Source organism: Hordeum vulgare, chromosome 6H (assembly GCF_904849725.1).
Source record: "Hordeum vulgare subsp. vulgare chromosome 6H, MorexV3_pseudomolecules_assembly, whole genome shotgun sequence".
Classification (NCBI taxonomy): Eukaryota; Viridiplantae; Streptophyta; class Magnoliopsida; order Poales; family Poaceae; genus Hordeum; species Hordeum vulgare.
In genome coordinates this window covers 515,137,112-515,153,476 of record NC_058523.1, presented here as the reverse complement: position 1 = coordinate 515,153,476, position 16,365 = coordinate 515,137,112, and the positions used below count along the sequence as shown (strand labels likewise).

The 16,365-nt window shown below is 46.2% G+C and overlaps 1 protein-coding gene across 1 annotated transcript; it reads left to right on the top strand.

Moving 5' to 3' along the window:
• Positions 1-9,935: 9,935 nt before the first annotated feature.
• Positions 9,936-16,092, top strand: LOC123405715 (uncharacterized membrane protein YjcL-like). Its single transcript, XM_045099301.1, has 3 exons — positions 9,936-10,235; positions 14,382-15,156; positions 15,236-16,092. Exons 1-3 carry the CDS (start codon positions 9,936-9,938, stop codon positions 16,090-16,092), a joined length of 1,932 nt encoding a protein of 643 aa, XP_044955236.1.
• Positions 16,093-16,365: the final 273 nt, after the last annotated feature.

Genomic DNA, 16,365 nt, shown 5'->3' with positions numbered 1-16,365 from the left:
GAAACGAAGATTGATATATAGGATGACCTCATTTGATTACCGTAAGATTTTCGGAGTTACCAGGAATGTACCGGGAGTGACGAATGGGTTCCGGGAGTTCAGCGGGGGGGGCAACCCACCCCGGGGAAGCCCATAGGCCTTGAGGGTGGCACACCAGCCCTTAGTGGGCTGGTGGGACAGCCCAAAAGAGATCTATGCGCCAAGAAGGAAAAATCAAGAGAAAGGAAAAAAAAGGAGGAGGTGGGAAGGGGGGACTCCCTCCCACCAAACCAAGTCCAACTCGGTTTGGGGGGGGAGTCCTCCCCCCTTGGACTCGGCCGACCCCCTTGGGGCTCCTTGAGCCCCAAGGCAAGGTCCCCTCCCTCCCACCTATATATACGGAGGTTTTAGGGCTGATTTGAGACGACTTTTCCACGGCAGCCCGACCACATACCTCCACGGTTTTTCCTCTAGATCGCGTTTCTGCGGAGCTCGGGCGGAGCCCTGCTGAGACAAGGTCATCACCAACCTCCGAAGCGTCGTCACGCTGTCGGAGAACTCTTCTACCTCTCCATCTCTCTTGCTAGATCAAGAAGGCCGAGATCATCGTCGAGCTGTACGTGTGCTGAACGCGGAGGTGCCGTCCATTCGGTACTAGATCGTGGGACTGATCGCGAGATTGTTCGCGGGGCGGATCGAGGGACGTGATGACGTTCCACTACATCAACCGCGTCCACTAACGCTTCTGCTGTACGATCTACAAGGGTACGTAGATCACTCATCCCCTCTCGTAGATGGATATCACCATGATAGGTCTTCGTGCGCGTAGGAAATTTTTTGTTTCCCATGCGACGTTCACCAACAATTATAGGGGATCAATCGTAGTCCTTTCGATAAGTAAGAGTGTCGAACCCAACGAGGAGCAGAAGCCTCTGATGAACGGATTTCAACAAGGTAATAACTGCAAGCACTGAAAGTAGCGGTAACAAGTGATTGCGTAGCGAGGTGAAACGTAGCAAGCAAAGAGTAAGAAGTAACAAGTAGTAGAAATAGTGCAGCAAGTGGCCCAATCCCTTTTGTAGCAAGGGACAAGCCTGAACAAAGTCTTATAGGAGGAAAAACGCTCCCGAGGACACAGGGGAATTTCTGTCATGCTAGTTTCATCATGTTCATATGATTCACGTTCGTTACTTTGATAGTTTGATATGTGGGTGGACCGGCGCTTGGGTACTGCCCTTACTTGGACAAGCATCCCACTTATGATTAACCTCTCTTGCAAGCATCCGCAACTACAAAAGAAGAATTAAGAAAAAGTCTAACCATAGCATTAAACTAGTGGATCCAAATCAGCCCCTCACGAAGCAACGCATAGACTGGGGTTTAAGCTTGTGTCACTCCAGCAACCCATCATCTACTTACTACTCCCCAATGCCTTCCTCTAGGCCCAAATATGATGAAGTGTTATGTAGTCGACGTTCACATAACACCACTAGAGGAAAAACAACATACAACATATCAAAATACCGAACGAATATCAAATTCACATGACTATTATTAATATGACTTATCCCATGTCCTCAGGAACAAAAGTAACTACTCACAAGACATAATCATAATCATGACCAGAGGTGTAATGAATAGCATCAAGGATCTGAACATGAACTCTTCCACTAAATAATCCAACTAGCATCAACTACAAAGAGTAATCAACACTACTAGCAACCTTACAAGTACCAATCGGAGTTGCGAGACGAAGATTGGTTACAAGAGATGAACTAGGGATTGGAGAGGAGATGGTGCTGATGAAGATGTTGATAAAGATGCCTCCCCTCCGACGAGAGGAGTGTTGGTGATGACGATGGCGACGATTTCCCCCTCCGGGAGGAAGTTTCCCCGGCAGGATCGTCCTGCCGGAGCTCTGGATTGGATCCGCTCAAGTTCCGCCTCGTGGCAGCGGCGAAACCACGAAAAAGCTCCCTATTGATTTTTTTTCCAGACCGGGACGCTTCATATAGCAAAAGAGGGGGGGCTAGTGGGCCTTCAGGCAGCCTACAAGCCTGCTCTGCGCCACTTGGGGGGGTGTTGGCGGTGGGCAAGCTTGTGGGGCCCTGGTGGCCCCCCTCCGGTAGTTCTTTCGCCCAGTATTTTTAATATATTCCAGAAAAAACCCACGCAAATTTTCAGGGCATTTGGAGATGTGCAGAATAGTGGACTAGGATTTGCTCCTTTTCGAGTCCAGAATTCCAGCTGCCTGAATTCTCCCTCTTCAAATAAGCGTTGCAAAATAAGAGAGAAAAGGCATAAATATGGTACCACAAGTAATATAACAGCCCAAAAAGCAATAAATATCAACATGAAAGCATGATGCAAAATGGACGTATCACCACACCAGGGGGCCACAAGCCCTAGGGGAGCGGGCACCCCCCTGGCCGCGCCACCCAGGCTTGTGGGGCCCACAGGCACCCCCTCCACTCATTCTTGCTCCCGTCCAGTTCTCCTACCTCCAGAAAAAATCGGTTCGCAGCTCAAATCCGTGTTCTTGCTCCTCTTGCTGGGATTTTCGATCTCTTTGCTCAAATCACCGTTCTCCGAACCATTTTGGGGAAATTACTCCTTGGTAACTGACTCCTCCATTGCTCAATTAGTTTCTGCTCTAGTGCCTTATACTCCGCGTATTTTTGCTGCCTTAGTGACCATGTTCTTGAGCTTCGCATACTGATTTTAGCTGGTCCCAAGTAGTTTTGATGCGTAATATGGCCTCTAGGCACTTGTGTGAGTAGTTGCTACAAGTTTTGTTGAGTCTTGTTCACTTTTCCTTAGAATCACTAAAAAATTCAGAAATTTTCAGAGATAGAAAAGGGGAAAGACGAGGAGGTTCTTAAGAGGCTCGTCAAGCCGTGACCCCAAGGATGATGGGAGTGAGAAGAAGCCCAAGTATTTGGTCCCTCGAGTCGCAGAAGTTCGAGCGTGCGAGTGGCCAAGCGATGCGTTCTTACGCACCGCTGGAATATATGAGGACTTTTGTCACTTGGTGGAGAACGCAGGCCTTACCGCCTTCGTTGAAGATAAGTGTCCGCAATACCTCCTCCTCACTAATATCTTCGTACAAAGCTTTAACTACTATCCGAGGAAGAATCCTCCTATGGTTGAGTTTAAACTTTATGATATCCCCGAGCGCATGTCACTCCAGGATTTTTGCAATGTTTGCAAATTACCTTACGTTGGGGATATTCATGAACCTCGTCCACGGGACCTCGAAGCTTTCATCGGTACAGTTGTTGTAGGAGAGGAGAGAGGAGTGTCTTGCACTAGAGCTGCTAGCATACATTTTCCCGTGCTTCGGTACTTCTCACTATTTGTGGGAAAAATGTTTGATTGGTCGTGGGAAAGTTGGGTCACATAGTTCCCCAGATCTTGCGGTCTTGCGCGAAGCCCTTTATAACGATAAAACTTATAGCTTGGGCGCTATAGTAGCTCAACGGTTGAACCTGAACCGTTCTAAAGGTGTTGTATATGGAGGTATCTATGCTACTCGTCTTGCTAGACACTTTGAGATACCTATTAGACTGGAGGAGGAAGTAGAGATTCTTCTTCCTGAGAGATATCTAGATTACGATAGCATGGTTCGCCATGACTTTCTTGATAGAGATCTAAGTAGAAGGATGATTTATAACCTGGTATTTAGTCAGGGTACTCGTGAGACTATTACTTTGCCTGCTCCTTCTTTGTTCAATCTTCATGCAGGCAGATACACTATTATGCCCTCGGACATCTACACATATTGGGGCTTGGCCCAACCACAGGTGCCCGTGCCCGAGCCGCCAGTCGAGTGCCACACGCCAGTTTATCAGTGGGAGCCACAGGAGCTCATACAGCAGTGGCATCCTCAGTACACTCCGAAGTACCCCGGAGCTGGTTATTTCCCTCCTTGGGAGTAGACCAAGTTAGGCCAAAAGCCTAAGCTTGGGGGAGTACGTGTTCTCACTGACTTTACATTCTTGCTTATGCTTTCACTTTGTTAGCTGGTGTTCACACTTTGCCACTGCATCATCCATGCTAGTTTATTTTCTTTTTCTCGTTTTCTTTTCGTGTGTCTGTCTAGTTTGAGAAAAACCAAAAAGATTGTATTTTCTTCTTTTGTTTGTTGGGAGCTTTCCCGTGTAGATAGTTTTCTTTTTCTTTGGGTCAAGGTAGAAGATATTGCTTACACTATTTAGTGGCTCTTGCATGCATACCTGTTTAGCTTTCATAGAACCATATTACTTTGTCTTCTCCTTTGTGTTTGCCTGCAGATTCCAGCGTAGTCCAATGCACGAGCACTCTTATTATTGTTCACATCGTTCGGTCGTGCAAGTGAAAGGCAATAATGACGATATATGATGAAGTGACTGAGCCTGGAAAAGCTGGTATGAACTCGATCTATTTTGTTTTTGTAAATATGACTAGCTCATCATGCCTGATTCAGCTTTATTGTGAGAGAAACATGTTTGCAATGAAAACTTAGAGATCATAGTTGCTTATGCCATGCTTACTTAGCTAGGAGCTTATAATGGTTTGCCTTGGTTGCCAACATGAATGTTGAGATGACTATGATGTAGTATGATAGGATGGTATCCTCCTTTGAATGATTCAAGTGGCTTGACTTGGCGCATGTTCACGCATGTATTTGAAACAAAATCAACATAGCCTCTATGATGTTCATGTTCATGGTGATTTGTGTCCTACTCATGCTTGCACTCAATGTTAGTTACTCTCAATGCATTTTGATGACTGTTGTCGCTCTCTAGTTGGTCGCTTCCCAGTCTTTTGCTAGCCTTCACTTGTACTAAGCGGGAATACTGCTTGTGCATCCACCTCCATAAACCCAAAGTTGTGCCTTATGAGTCCATCATACCTACCTATGTGCGGTATCTACCTGCCGTTCCAAGTAAATTTGCATCTGCCACTCTCTAAATCTTCAAGAAATAATCTGTTTTGCATGCCCGAACCGCTCATGTGGTGACAGGGGGCTATTGGTATCTTCCATGCTAGGCGTGTTATCCTCAATATGTGTTTATTCACTATCATTCACAAGAAAGGGGCCGGTAATTGGAATTCCCAGTTCCATGCTCAAATCGAAAAGATAATTACAAACAAAACTCCCCCAGGATTGTTGTTGGTATGGACGGTACCCGAGGATTCGGCTAGCCGTGGAGTGTGATTGATTGGTGGTGGGGGAGTAAACTGTACTTTTCTGTTTGGGAACCACCTATAGCATGTGTAGCGTGGAAGATGTTGAGAAATCTTAGTCATTGCGTTGACAATGAAAGCATGCCACCCAAAATTATTATCTCTGTTTTCAAAGCTTGAGCTCTGGCACCTCTGCAAATAAATGCTTCCCTCTGCGAAGGGTCTGTCTATTTATGTTCCTGTTGGGTCATCCTCCTCTTACAAAAGCACCAAATAGAGAGCACCTCTGTCATTTTTATGCTTTGCTTTTAACTGTGTTGAGTATGACTGTGACTGGATCTTCATTGCCTTGAATTACAATGTTTAGTCAGCCCTTGGTCTTTGAAGGTGCTCTGCATTTATGTTTTGTGGTCTCAGAAAGAGCTAGCGAGATACCATCTATTCGTACTGCTTCATGTTGTTTTGATTGAAGTGTTGACACTTGAGGCTTATTATTATTTGCTCGCTAGTTGATTATGCCATTGATATGAGTTTACCGTGAGACCTAGATGTCATTTGCTTATGTGGTTTGCTTGTGATCTTGCTGAAACTCTGAATATGAGTTAGACATGGTTGCAACAACAAGATCAAACAGAGTTCCTGAAAGTTTTTCTTTTGTCTCTCCCAGTTTGTCAACAGACTTGCTTGAGGACAAGCAAGGCTTTAAGCTTGGGGGAGTTGATACATCTCCGTCGTATCTACTTTTCCGAACTCTTTTGCCCTTGTTTTGGACTCTAATCTGCATGATTTGAATAGAACTAACCCGGACTGACGTTGTTTTCAGCAGAATTGCCATGGTGTTGTTTTTGTGCACAAATAAAAGTTCTCGGAATGTCCTGAAAATTTATGGAGATTTTTTCTGGAATGAAAGAAAAATACCTGCGCAAAGATCCACCTGAGGGGGCGTGCCAGTGCAGGCTTGTGCACAAGCCCACAGACCGCGGCCACCCCCTATGGCCGCGCCGTGCAGGCTTGTGGGGCCCACGTGGCACCACCGCCCAAAACTCAGCTATATATCTTCCGTTTCGCTTGGAAAAAAATCAGAGAGAAGGTTTCATCGCGTTTTGCGATACGGAGGCGCTGCCACATCCTGTTCTTCATCTGGAGGGCAGATCTCGAGTCCGTTTCGGGCTCTGGAGAGGGGAAATCGTCTCCATCGTCATCATCAACCTTTCTCCATCGACAATTCCATGATGATATTCATCGTTCGTGAGTAATCTCATCGTAGGCTTGCTGGACGGTGATGAGTTGGATGAGATCTATCATGTAATCGAGTTAGTTCTTGACGGGGATTGATCCCTAGTATCCACTATGTTCTAGATTGATGTTGCTACTACTTGGCTATGCTTAATGCTTGTCACTAGGGCCCGAGTGCCATGATTTCAAACCTGAACCTATTATGTTGTCGCCAATATATGTGTGTTTTAGATCCTATCTTGCAAGTTGTAGTCACCTATTATATGTTATGACCCGGCAACCCCGGAGTGACAATAGCCGGAACCACTCCCGTAGATGACCATAGTATGAGGAGTTCATGTATTCACCGTGTGTTAATGCGTTGGTCCGGTTCTTTATTAAAAGGAGAACCTTGATATCCCGTAGTTTCCATTAGGACCCCGCTGCCACGGGAGGGATGGACAATAGATGTCATGCAAGTTCTTTTCCCTAAGGACGTATGACTACATACGGAATACATGCCTACATTAGATTGATGAACGAGAGCTAGTCACATATCTCTCCGTGTTATAGATGTTACATGATGAATCATATCCGTCACACTTATCCATCACCGATCCACTGCCTACGAGTCTTTTACTGCTGGTCCTCGCTACGTTACTTTACCTAGGCTTGTCCCTTGCTACAAAAGGGATTGGGCCACTTTGCTGCTGCTGCTACTTCTGTTCCTTGCTACTTCGCTGCTACTTGTTGCAAGGCTTTTCTGGAGCCGTAGCCGGGGAAGCATTCTTCTTAAGAACAATCCCCGTGTCAACGTGCTGGCGCCATTTATCGTTTCTGGCACCGTTGCTATCATACTGCTTTGCTACTGATACTTTGCTTGTAGACACTAATCTTTCAAGTGTGGTTGAATCTAACACATTCAGCTGCTAATACTTGAGAATATTATTTCGCTTCCCGTCGTGCGAATCAACAAATTTGGGTTGAATATTCTACCCTCGAAAACTGCTGCGATCTCATACGCTTGTGGGACATCAGTCATCATTGCTCTAAGTATTGAGTTGTGAGTAAATAAAAGTGTGATGATCATCATTATTAGAGCATTGTCCCATGTGAGAAAAAAGGCCAAAGTTGCCCACCAAAAAAAATGAAAAAAAAGAGGCCAAAGAGCCCAAACAAAAGAAAAGAAAAGGAGAGAAGGGACAACACTACTATCTTTTTCCACACTTGTGCTTCACAATAGCACCATGTTCTTCATGATTGCGAGTCTCTTGTTTTGACACTTCCTTATACTAGTGGGAATTTTCATTATATAATTTGGCTTGTATATTCCAATGATGGGCTTCCTCAAAATTGCCCTAGGTCTTCGTGAGCAAGCAAGTTGGGTGCACACCCACTAGTTTTCATTTTGAGCCTTCACACACTTATAGCTCTCGTGCATCCATTGCATAGTAATCCCTACTCATTCACATTGATATCTATTGATGGGCATCTCCATAGCCCGTTGATACGCCGAGTCAATGTGACCATCTCCTCCTTTTTGCCTCACAACCTCCACCACACTCTATTCCACCTATAGTGCTATATCCATGGCTCACACTCATGTATTCCGTGGGAGTTGAAAAAGTTTGAGAAAGTAAGAGTGCGAAAACAATTACTTGGCCAATACCGGGGTTGTGCATGATTTAAATTCATTGTGTGGGGATGATGGAGCATTGCGAGACTATATGATTTTGTAGGGATAACTTTCTTTGACCTTGTTATTTCAAAAGTTCATGATTACTTTGCTAGCATGCTTGAGGTATTATTGTTTTTATGTCAGTAGCAAACTATTGTTTTGAATCTTACGGATCTGAACATTCATGTCACAAGAAAGAAGTTACAAAGGACAAATATGTTAGGTAGCATTCCACATCAAATATTCATTCTTTATCACTTCCCTACTCGAGGACGAGCAGGAGTTAAGCTTGGGGATGCTTGATACGTCTGCAATGTATCTATAATTTTTTATGGTTCCATGCTATTATCTTGTCAACTTTGGATGTTTTGTTTGCATGATCATGCTATTTTATATCTTTTTTGGGACTAACCTATTAACTCAGTGCCAAGTGTCAATTCCTGTTTTTCCGTATTTTTGACCCTTTTTAGAGAAGAATATTAAACGGAGTCCAAACGAAATAAAACCTTCGAAAAGATTTTTTCCGTAACAGAAGATACGCAGGGAGCTTGAGAACCAAGGCAAAGGACTCCGGGGGAGGCCACAAGCCCCCTAGCCACGGTCTGGGGGCGCCTAGCAGGCTTGTGGGCCCCCCGTGGCTCCTTTGCCCTACTTCTTCCGCCTATAAATCCCTGGAAAATCCCAAACTCCCAGAGAGAGACACAAAATACTTTTCTGCCGCCGCAAGCTTCTCTCTCCGGCTCTCCGCAAGATCCCATCTGGGGCACGTTCTGGTGCCGTGACAGAGGGGGGATTCGAACACGGAGGGCTTCTTCATCAACATCATTGCCTCTCCGATGATGCATGAGTAGTTCAACACAGACCTTCGGGTCCATAGCTAGTAGCTAGATGGCTTATTTTCTCTCTTGGATCTTCAATACAAAGTTCTCCATGATCTTCATGGAGATCTATCCGATATAATCTTCTTTTGCGGTGTGTTTGTCGAGATACAATGAATTGTGGATTTATGATCAGATTATCTATGAATATTATTTGAGTCTCCTCTGATCTCTTATATGCATGATTTCGTATCCTTGTAATTCTCTTCGAGTTGTGGGTTTTGTTTAGCCAACTTGATCTATAATTCTTGCAATGGAGAAGTGCTTGGTTTTGGGTTCATACCATGCGGTGTCCTCACCCAGTGACAGAAGAGGTAGCGAGGCACGCATCATGTTGTTGCCATCAAGGGTAAAAAGATGGAATTTATATCTATTGCATGAATTTATTCCTCTACACCATGTCATCTTGCTTAAGGCGTTACTCTGTTTGTTATGAACTCAATACACTAGACGCATGCTGGATAGCGGTCGATGTGTGGAGTAATAGTGCAGTATCGGTCTACTTGTCTCGGACGTGATGCCTATATGTATGATCATTGCCTTAGATGTCGTCATGACTTTGCGCGGTTCTATGAATTGCTCAACAGTAATTCGTTCACCCACCGTAATATTTTCTATCATGAGAGAAGCCTCTAGTGAACACTATGGCCCCCGGGTCTACTTCACATCATATTTTCAGCTCTACACTTTTACTTTGTTGCACTTTCTACCTTCAGATCTCACCTTGCAATTAATCGTGAAGGGATTGACAACCCCTTTATAGCGTTGGGTGCAAGTTTGTTTGTTTTTGCGCAGGTACATTGGTGACTTGTCTTGGTACTCCTACTGGATTGATACCTTGGTTCTCAAACTGAGGGAAATACTTACTGCTACCATGCTGCATCACCCTTTCCTCTTCAAGGAAAAAACCAACGCAAGCTCAAGAGGTAGCAATGTGTTGGACGTGCGGCAGCGGTGAACGTGGACGGGCCGGCGGGGGGGTGATCGGGAATGGGGTGGCGATGTGGTGGTCGGGAATGGGGCAGCAACGTCGGCGGCGATGTGGTGGAGGTGCGACATCGGTGAACGTGGAACCGGGGCCACTGCGGGGTGATCGGGAACAATGTCGGCGGCGAGGTGATCTTGACGGGGCGTCGGCGGCGGCGAGGTCAATCGCGTGCGACGCTGAATTAGGTCAAGCGACGTGCTGGACCAGCATGCACGACGGGTCAACCGGGTCGGGGGCGTGGGCGTACGGCGTCACGAGGCGACGATTTTCCACATCAGCGGTGGCGACGTGGCGAGGCGGGACGGGGCAGACCGGCGTGGTGACGTACGTATACTATCTGCGAATACGTTTCAAGCGAAATGACCCTCCTATCCTTCTACGTTTTGTGTGTGTGGGGGGGAGGGGGGTTGTACCGAAGCGGGTCTCAAACAACAGAGGACAGATAGGTCATTATGCAATGTAAAACTTGAATTACAGTTTATATAATCTGGCTCCAAACATGTTTACCTAAATTATTTTTATAAAAACTAAATTATATAATGTATGTTCATAATTCAGATTATTAAAATTTATTATAATTTCAAACAGGGCCTAAGAACATGAGCATCTTCAATCGGAGTGGGTATTTTTCGCCCATCCTATGTTTAAGGACAGGTCTGCGCGCAGCGGTGGCCGGTCCATGTTTGCGAACCCCGACAGCCCTCAAATCCAAACAAGCATGCAACATTGATCAATACCGTACATATAACATACAGTCCAAACAAGGGAAGACATGTGACAATGAATGCGAAAATGCCATTTGATGGTCGCGCATCATGGAGGCCGAAATCTGTACAGTGTGCTATTGTCTGGATGAGCGCCACGCAAGCAGGCATCTGCCGTTTTTCAGCGTCGTACCCTTTTTTTCATTCGTCCACGCCGCGTCTACTCTAGATTCATAGGGAAGCAAAAAAATAAAAAATTGGTGTGCAACTGAAGATGCGAAGGATAGATGGCGGTTTTGTCTGTCCAACTGCACACCACAAGATTCATAAGACACTGGCGACAATCTGATTCAGAAACAATGCCTGGAAGATTTCCAAACCGAAAAGGTTTAACTAGGCGGCACCTGCTCACAACAACACCATAATTTCAGCGTATTACAGGACTCAGAAGATATTCGTGACAATATGATTCAGAAACAAGGTCTGGAGGATTTCCAAACTGAACGTTACTTGGTCATAGCAACAGCACAATTTCAGTCCATTACAGGATTTAACCAAGGACTACACAACAGCGATGCAACACGGAAATCAAATCACACCCAAAGCAGCATTATAGTGCAAACTCGATAAACCGCGGATTTGTTCAGTTAGCAATCTGAACTTTCACACCCAAAGTCTGCTTATTTAAAGAACATTCTTAAATACATTTTTAAGGTTATAAAATTGGGAAAAGTTTACGTTCAGCCGACGGATCGCACGCGAGCGATCCGCCGGCTCCTGTGTACAACGCGTGTTTCTTTCCTGTAACTTTACCTGTGTTGCAAAATTTTCCTCCATAAACATATACACGTTGCAAAACATAAAAACGAAGAAAACGTCGAAACATGCGCAAAAAAAACCTGTAACAAAGCGATTGTTTCAGAGACTCGAGCGTTGTTTCAGAAATTACCGGGTGCCGAGCCGAAGCGCGCGCGAAGAAAAAAAACTGCAACAAAGCGTTTGTTTCAGAAACTCGAGCGTTGTTTCAGGAATCACCGGGTGCCGAGCCGAAGCGCGCGCGAAGAAAAAAAACTGCAACAAAGCGATTGTTTCATAAACTCGAGCCTTGTTTCAGGAATTACCGGATGCCCAGCCGAAGCGCGCGCGAAGAAAAAAACTGCAACAAAGCGATTGTTTCAGAAACTCGAGCGTTGTTTCAGGAATTACCGGGTACCCAGCCGAAGCGCGCGCGAAGAAAAAAAACTGCAACAAAGCGATTGTTTCAGAAACTCGAGCATCGTTTCAGAAATTAGGCCAAAGCCCCCCGTACGGATCGGATGAATGAGATCGGCTGGATGCACTAAATCAAACGGCTATGAAGGTGGTGGATCATTTGAAATAATCCGCCGGTGAACACGTAGCATTGCCCTATAAAATTTGAGCAGATTTTTGTAAAAACATGAACATCTTATAAAACCTTCGTGAACACGTGTTGGGAAAACACAAACAATTTTTATTACGTCGTGAACATTGGTTAAAAAAGTTGTGAATATTTTTAATTTTGTAGGATTATATTAAAAAGAAAATAAAAAGAAAATTGAAGCCTGAAAAAAATGGTAGAGAAAAGCAACAGAAAAAGACGACACAACCCAAAACCAAACATTCTAGAAGCTCCCTAAAGTCGTGAAACCTAAATTTGAACCTTTCAAATCCCAAATCCTAAGGGTTGTTCGGCAATCCACCGGCTCCCTGTAATTTAAGAATCCGAGAAATACCTATTGGCCAGCTCTGTAGTTTTGAATGGCAGCTCCACCCGCTCCTGAACTGGAGTAGCGGAGTGGAGGGTTTCCGAACACACCTCTAGTTTGGCGGTCCCATTTAGCTGCCCCTTCCACATTTGCCTGACATCTCTCCGCGAAGTAGGTCAAATAGCAATCACGCTAAATGGGCTGGTTGCTATTTAGCACTTATAGAACTTTCTGGGATAAGCTTGCAAAGTTCACTCCCCATCATTTCTGAGCTGACAAATCATGCACTGCATACGTCATTTATCGTAATTTAAAAGTTTTTTTTCATAGATTTTTTTTTCAGAATATTTTCTTCTCTTGAACCGTGTGGTCAAATGACCAACCATTTTCATCGTAGGGTTTATCTCGTCGAGATTTATAAAACAAATCACATGTTCATATGAAAGAACCTGAAAATTCAGAAATCAAAAAAGAAAAAAAGCAAAAGCAACAAAATCAAAACTGAAAAAACCAGTAAATCTGAAGCGTGGTTGCACTTTTTTCAAATATTTTTCGAAAACACAGTTGTGTTTTCTCTTTCGGGAAGCACGGCTTTGCTTCTGGTGGAAGCACAGGTTGGGCTTTTCCCCATTTTTGGGCAAGCACAACCGTGCCTTTCATAGAAGCACAAGCATCATTCTCCTTTTTTAAACAAAAAAAAACTTTTATTTTCTCTTTTCGTAAAGCACATGTCTATTTCTCCGGGAACCACTATTACACTTTCCTATTTTTTGAGAAACACAATTGTGCTTCTCATGGTAGAACATGTCGTGCTTTTATTTATTTTTCAAAGAAGCATAGTTATGTTTCTTGCAGAAAAACATAGCTTACCAGAAAAAGGAAGGATTTTCTTTAAAACCTAGAAAAAATAATGAAAAGAAATGTGAAAAAAATATGAAATCTTGAGGGTGCGTCCAACTTGTGACGACGCATCACTTAGTGCGCTCTAGGGCCCCAAAAGAGACCTATGCGGGTACGTGATTGATTTTATTTATTTTTGGATGGGCACCCCCATGTCCTCGCCTAAGCCCACTTAATTTTTTTCTACATGTTCGCATCCCGCATCAGCTGTACGCAGCATGCAACTTTCTAGACGCCTTTTCAATTACGTAAGCTTCTAGACGGATCTAGTTTGATTTTCTTGCAATTTTCTTTTTTTTCATTTTCCTTCTGTTTTTACCTTTTATTTTCCCTTTTCTTTCTCTTTCTATTCTTCTTTTTTCCTTTTCATTTTCCCAACTTATTTCAAATGAGGGAACATTTTTGTCAAATTGACTATTTTTTTCTGATCATTGAACATTTTAAAAAGTTTTGAAATGTTCAAATTCATGAAGGAATTCAAATCGGTGAAGTTTTCTTCAAACGAATGAAAATTTTCAAATTAGTAAAAATTTGAACTTCCCGATTTTTTCCAAAATGAGGACATTTTTCCAAATTCCCGAATATATTTTCAATTTTGTGAATTTTGTCAAATGCGTGAAATTTTCTCTATTCGTGATTTTTTTTCAAATTCAAGATTCTTTTCATATTTGCAAAATTTTTAAATTCGAGAACTAGTTTCAGATTTGAATGTTGTTTGAATATGTGAACGTTTTTGAATTCATATATTATTTTCTATTCATGAACTTTCTAAAACTTATTAATTCTACACAAATTCGTGAATTTTTTCTAGAATTGGCAAATTATGTTCAAATTCATGAGTTTATTCGTGCAGGTCCATGAACTTTTCGAAATTCATGATTTTTCTCTATCCGCAAACAATTTTTAAAAATAGTGAACAGTTAATTAAATTTGTACTTTTGAAAAAATCCGTGAACATTTCATTTGCCACAATTCTATCAATAAAATCAAAACCAAAGCAGCAGCGATAGCCAGGAAAATAATCGTACCAACGTGCCATCTCCCCTAATAATAAACCACGGATCGCTTCTGCCGTACGTCGCTGGCGGTTTTGCAAAAAAGTCCTTATGTTTTCGGCTATTCAACCCGCGGTCCTTTTGTGAGTTAAAAAACATTTCATTTTTACGTGAACCCCCTCGCAATCACCCTCGCCTCCCCACCACCAGCAACAGGCTCTCCGCCACCGCCCGCCTCCCCGCCGTCGCCCCTCGCCGGCGCGCCCTCCTGGCCGCCCGCGCCCTCGGCCTCGGCCTTCTCGGACCGCCGCGGCCACGCCGGCAGCCGGCCCGCGCTATACGGGATCGCCTGGTACATCTCGACCGATCGGCCTCGAAAGGAGAGGGCAGAGCGACGACGACCTCGTCCCTGGTGACCGCGGCGGCGTGCTCGGCCTCGTCGGCGACCTCGTGCACGGCGATGGCGACGGCCGCCTTCGTGGTCGTGTCCCCACACTTCCGAGTCTCAACCCACCACCCCTCTTCTCTCTCCCCCGCCGTAGCCGGCCGCACCGCTCTTGTCCCCCGCCTAGCTGTTGCAGCACGCCGGCGCCTCCCCCGAGCCCTGCCGCCCTGCGGCCTCCCGCTGGTCCCGGCCTCCGACCACTGGGGCAACTGGACGGTGCTCCTGTCGGCGGCCGCGCTGGGCGTTTGGTCCGAGAAAAGCACCGGCGCGGGCAAGGCGCTGAGCAGCGCGCTGGTGACCGTGCTGCTCGGCCTCGCCGCCAGCACGGCCAGCCTCGTCGCCGCCGACGCCCCCGCCTACCGCGTGGTCCTCGACTACCAGCTCCCGCTGGCCGTCCCGCTCCGCCTTTTCCGCGCCGACCTCCGCCGCGTCCTCCGCTCCTCCGGCGCCCTCCTCCTCGCCTTCCTCCTCGGATCCGGTACGCTTCGTCGATCTGCAGTTCCGGTGGCCGTCGGCTAGCTATAGCTAATGGCCGTCCGTGGATCTTCGGCTGGCAGTGGCGACGACGGCGGGCACGGTGGTGGCGTTCGTGCTGGTCCTGATGCGGTCCCTCGGACAGGACCGCTGGAAGATCGCGGCGGCGCTCATGAGCCGGCACATCGGAGGAGCCGTCAACTACGTCGCCGTCGCGGAGGCCCTGCAGGTGACCCCGTCGGTGCTGGCGGCAGGGCTGGCCCCCGACAACGTCATCTGCGCGCTCTACTTCACCACGCTCTTCGCGCTAGCCGCCAAGATCTCCGCCGAAGAGGCTCCGCACCCGAAACCGAAAGCAGCCAACGCGAACGGCGAGCCCGCTCCGGCTGCCGGTGCCGTCGGCGGCGACAGGCTGCCGGTCTTGGAGAGCGCGACGACGATGGCCGTGTCGTTCGCGATATGCAGAGCGGGCAAGCACATGGCAACCCTGATGGGCGTACAGGGCGGCGGCCTCCCTTGCATCACGGCGATCGTGGTGGCGCTGGCGACGCTGTTCCCGTCCCGCATCGACAGGCTCGCCCCCGCCGGCGAGGCCATGGCCGTGGTGCTCATGCAGGTGTTCTTCGCCGTGGTGGGGGCCAACGGCAGCATCCGCAACGTCGTCCACACGGCGCCCGACATCTTGGCGTTCGCGTTCGTGCAAATCGCCATGCACCTGATGGTGATCATGGGCGCCGGGAGGATGCTGTGGATGGAGAGGAAGCTCGTGCTCATCGCGTCCAACGCCAACGTCGGCGGCCCGACCACCGCCTGCGGGATGGCCACCACCAAGGGCTGGGCCTCCCTGGTGGTTCCCGGGATCCTGGCCGGCATCCTTGGGATCGCCATCGCCACCTTCCTCGGCATCGCCTTCGGCATGTTTGTCCTCAAGCACATGTAACGCAATGCACTCCGGTGAGTCATGTTGTCACTGAACCACCAGGGAGGTGAGCTCTGATTACTAGCAGCACCCCTCTCTTCCATTGCTTTTTGGAGATATGTTCCTGGAGCCAAAAAAATGTCTTTGAATTTCAATAATTTTAACAAATTTGAAAAAATGTTCATGATTTCAAAATATGTTCCTGAATTTGGATATTGATGAGCAATTTTTTAGGAGAAAAACAATTTTTGAATTTGATGAACATGTTTTTAACTTGATGAAGAAATTTTCAAT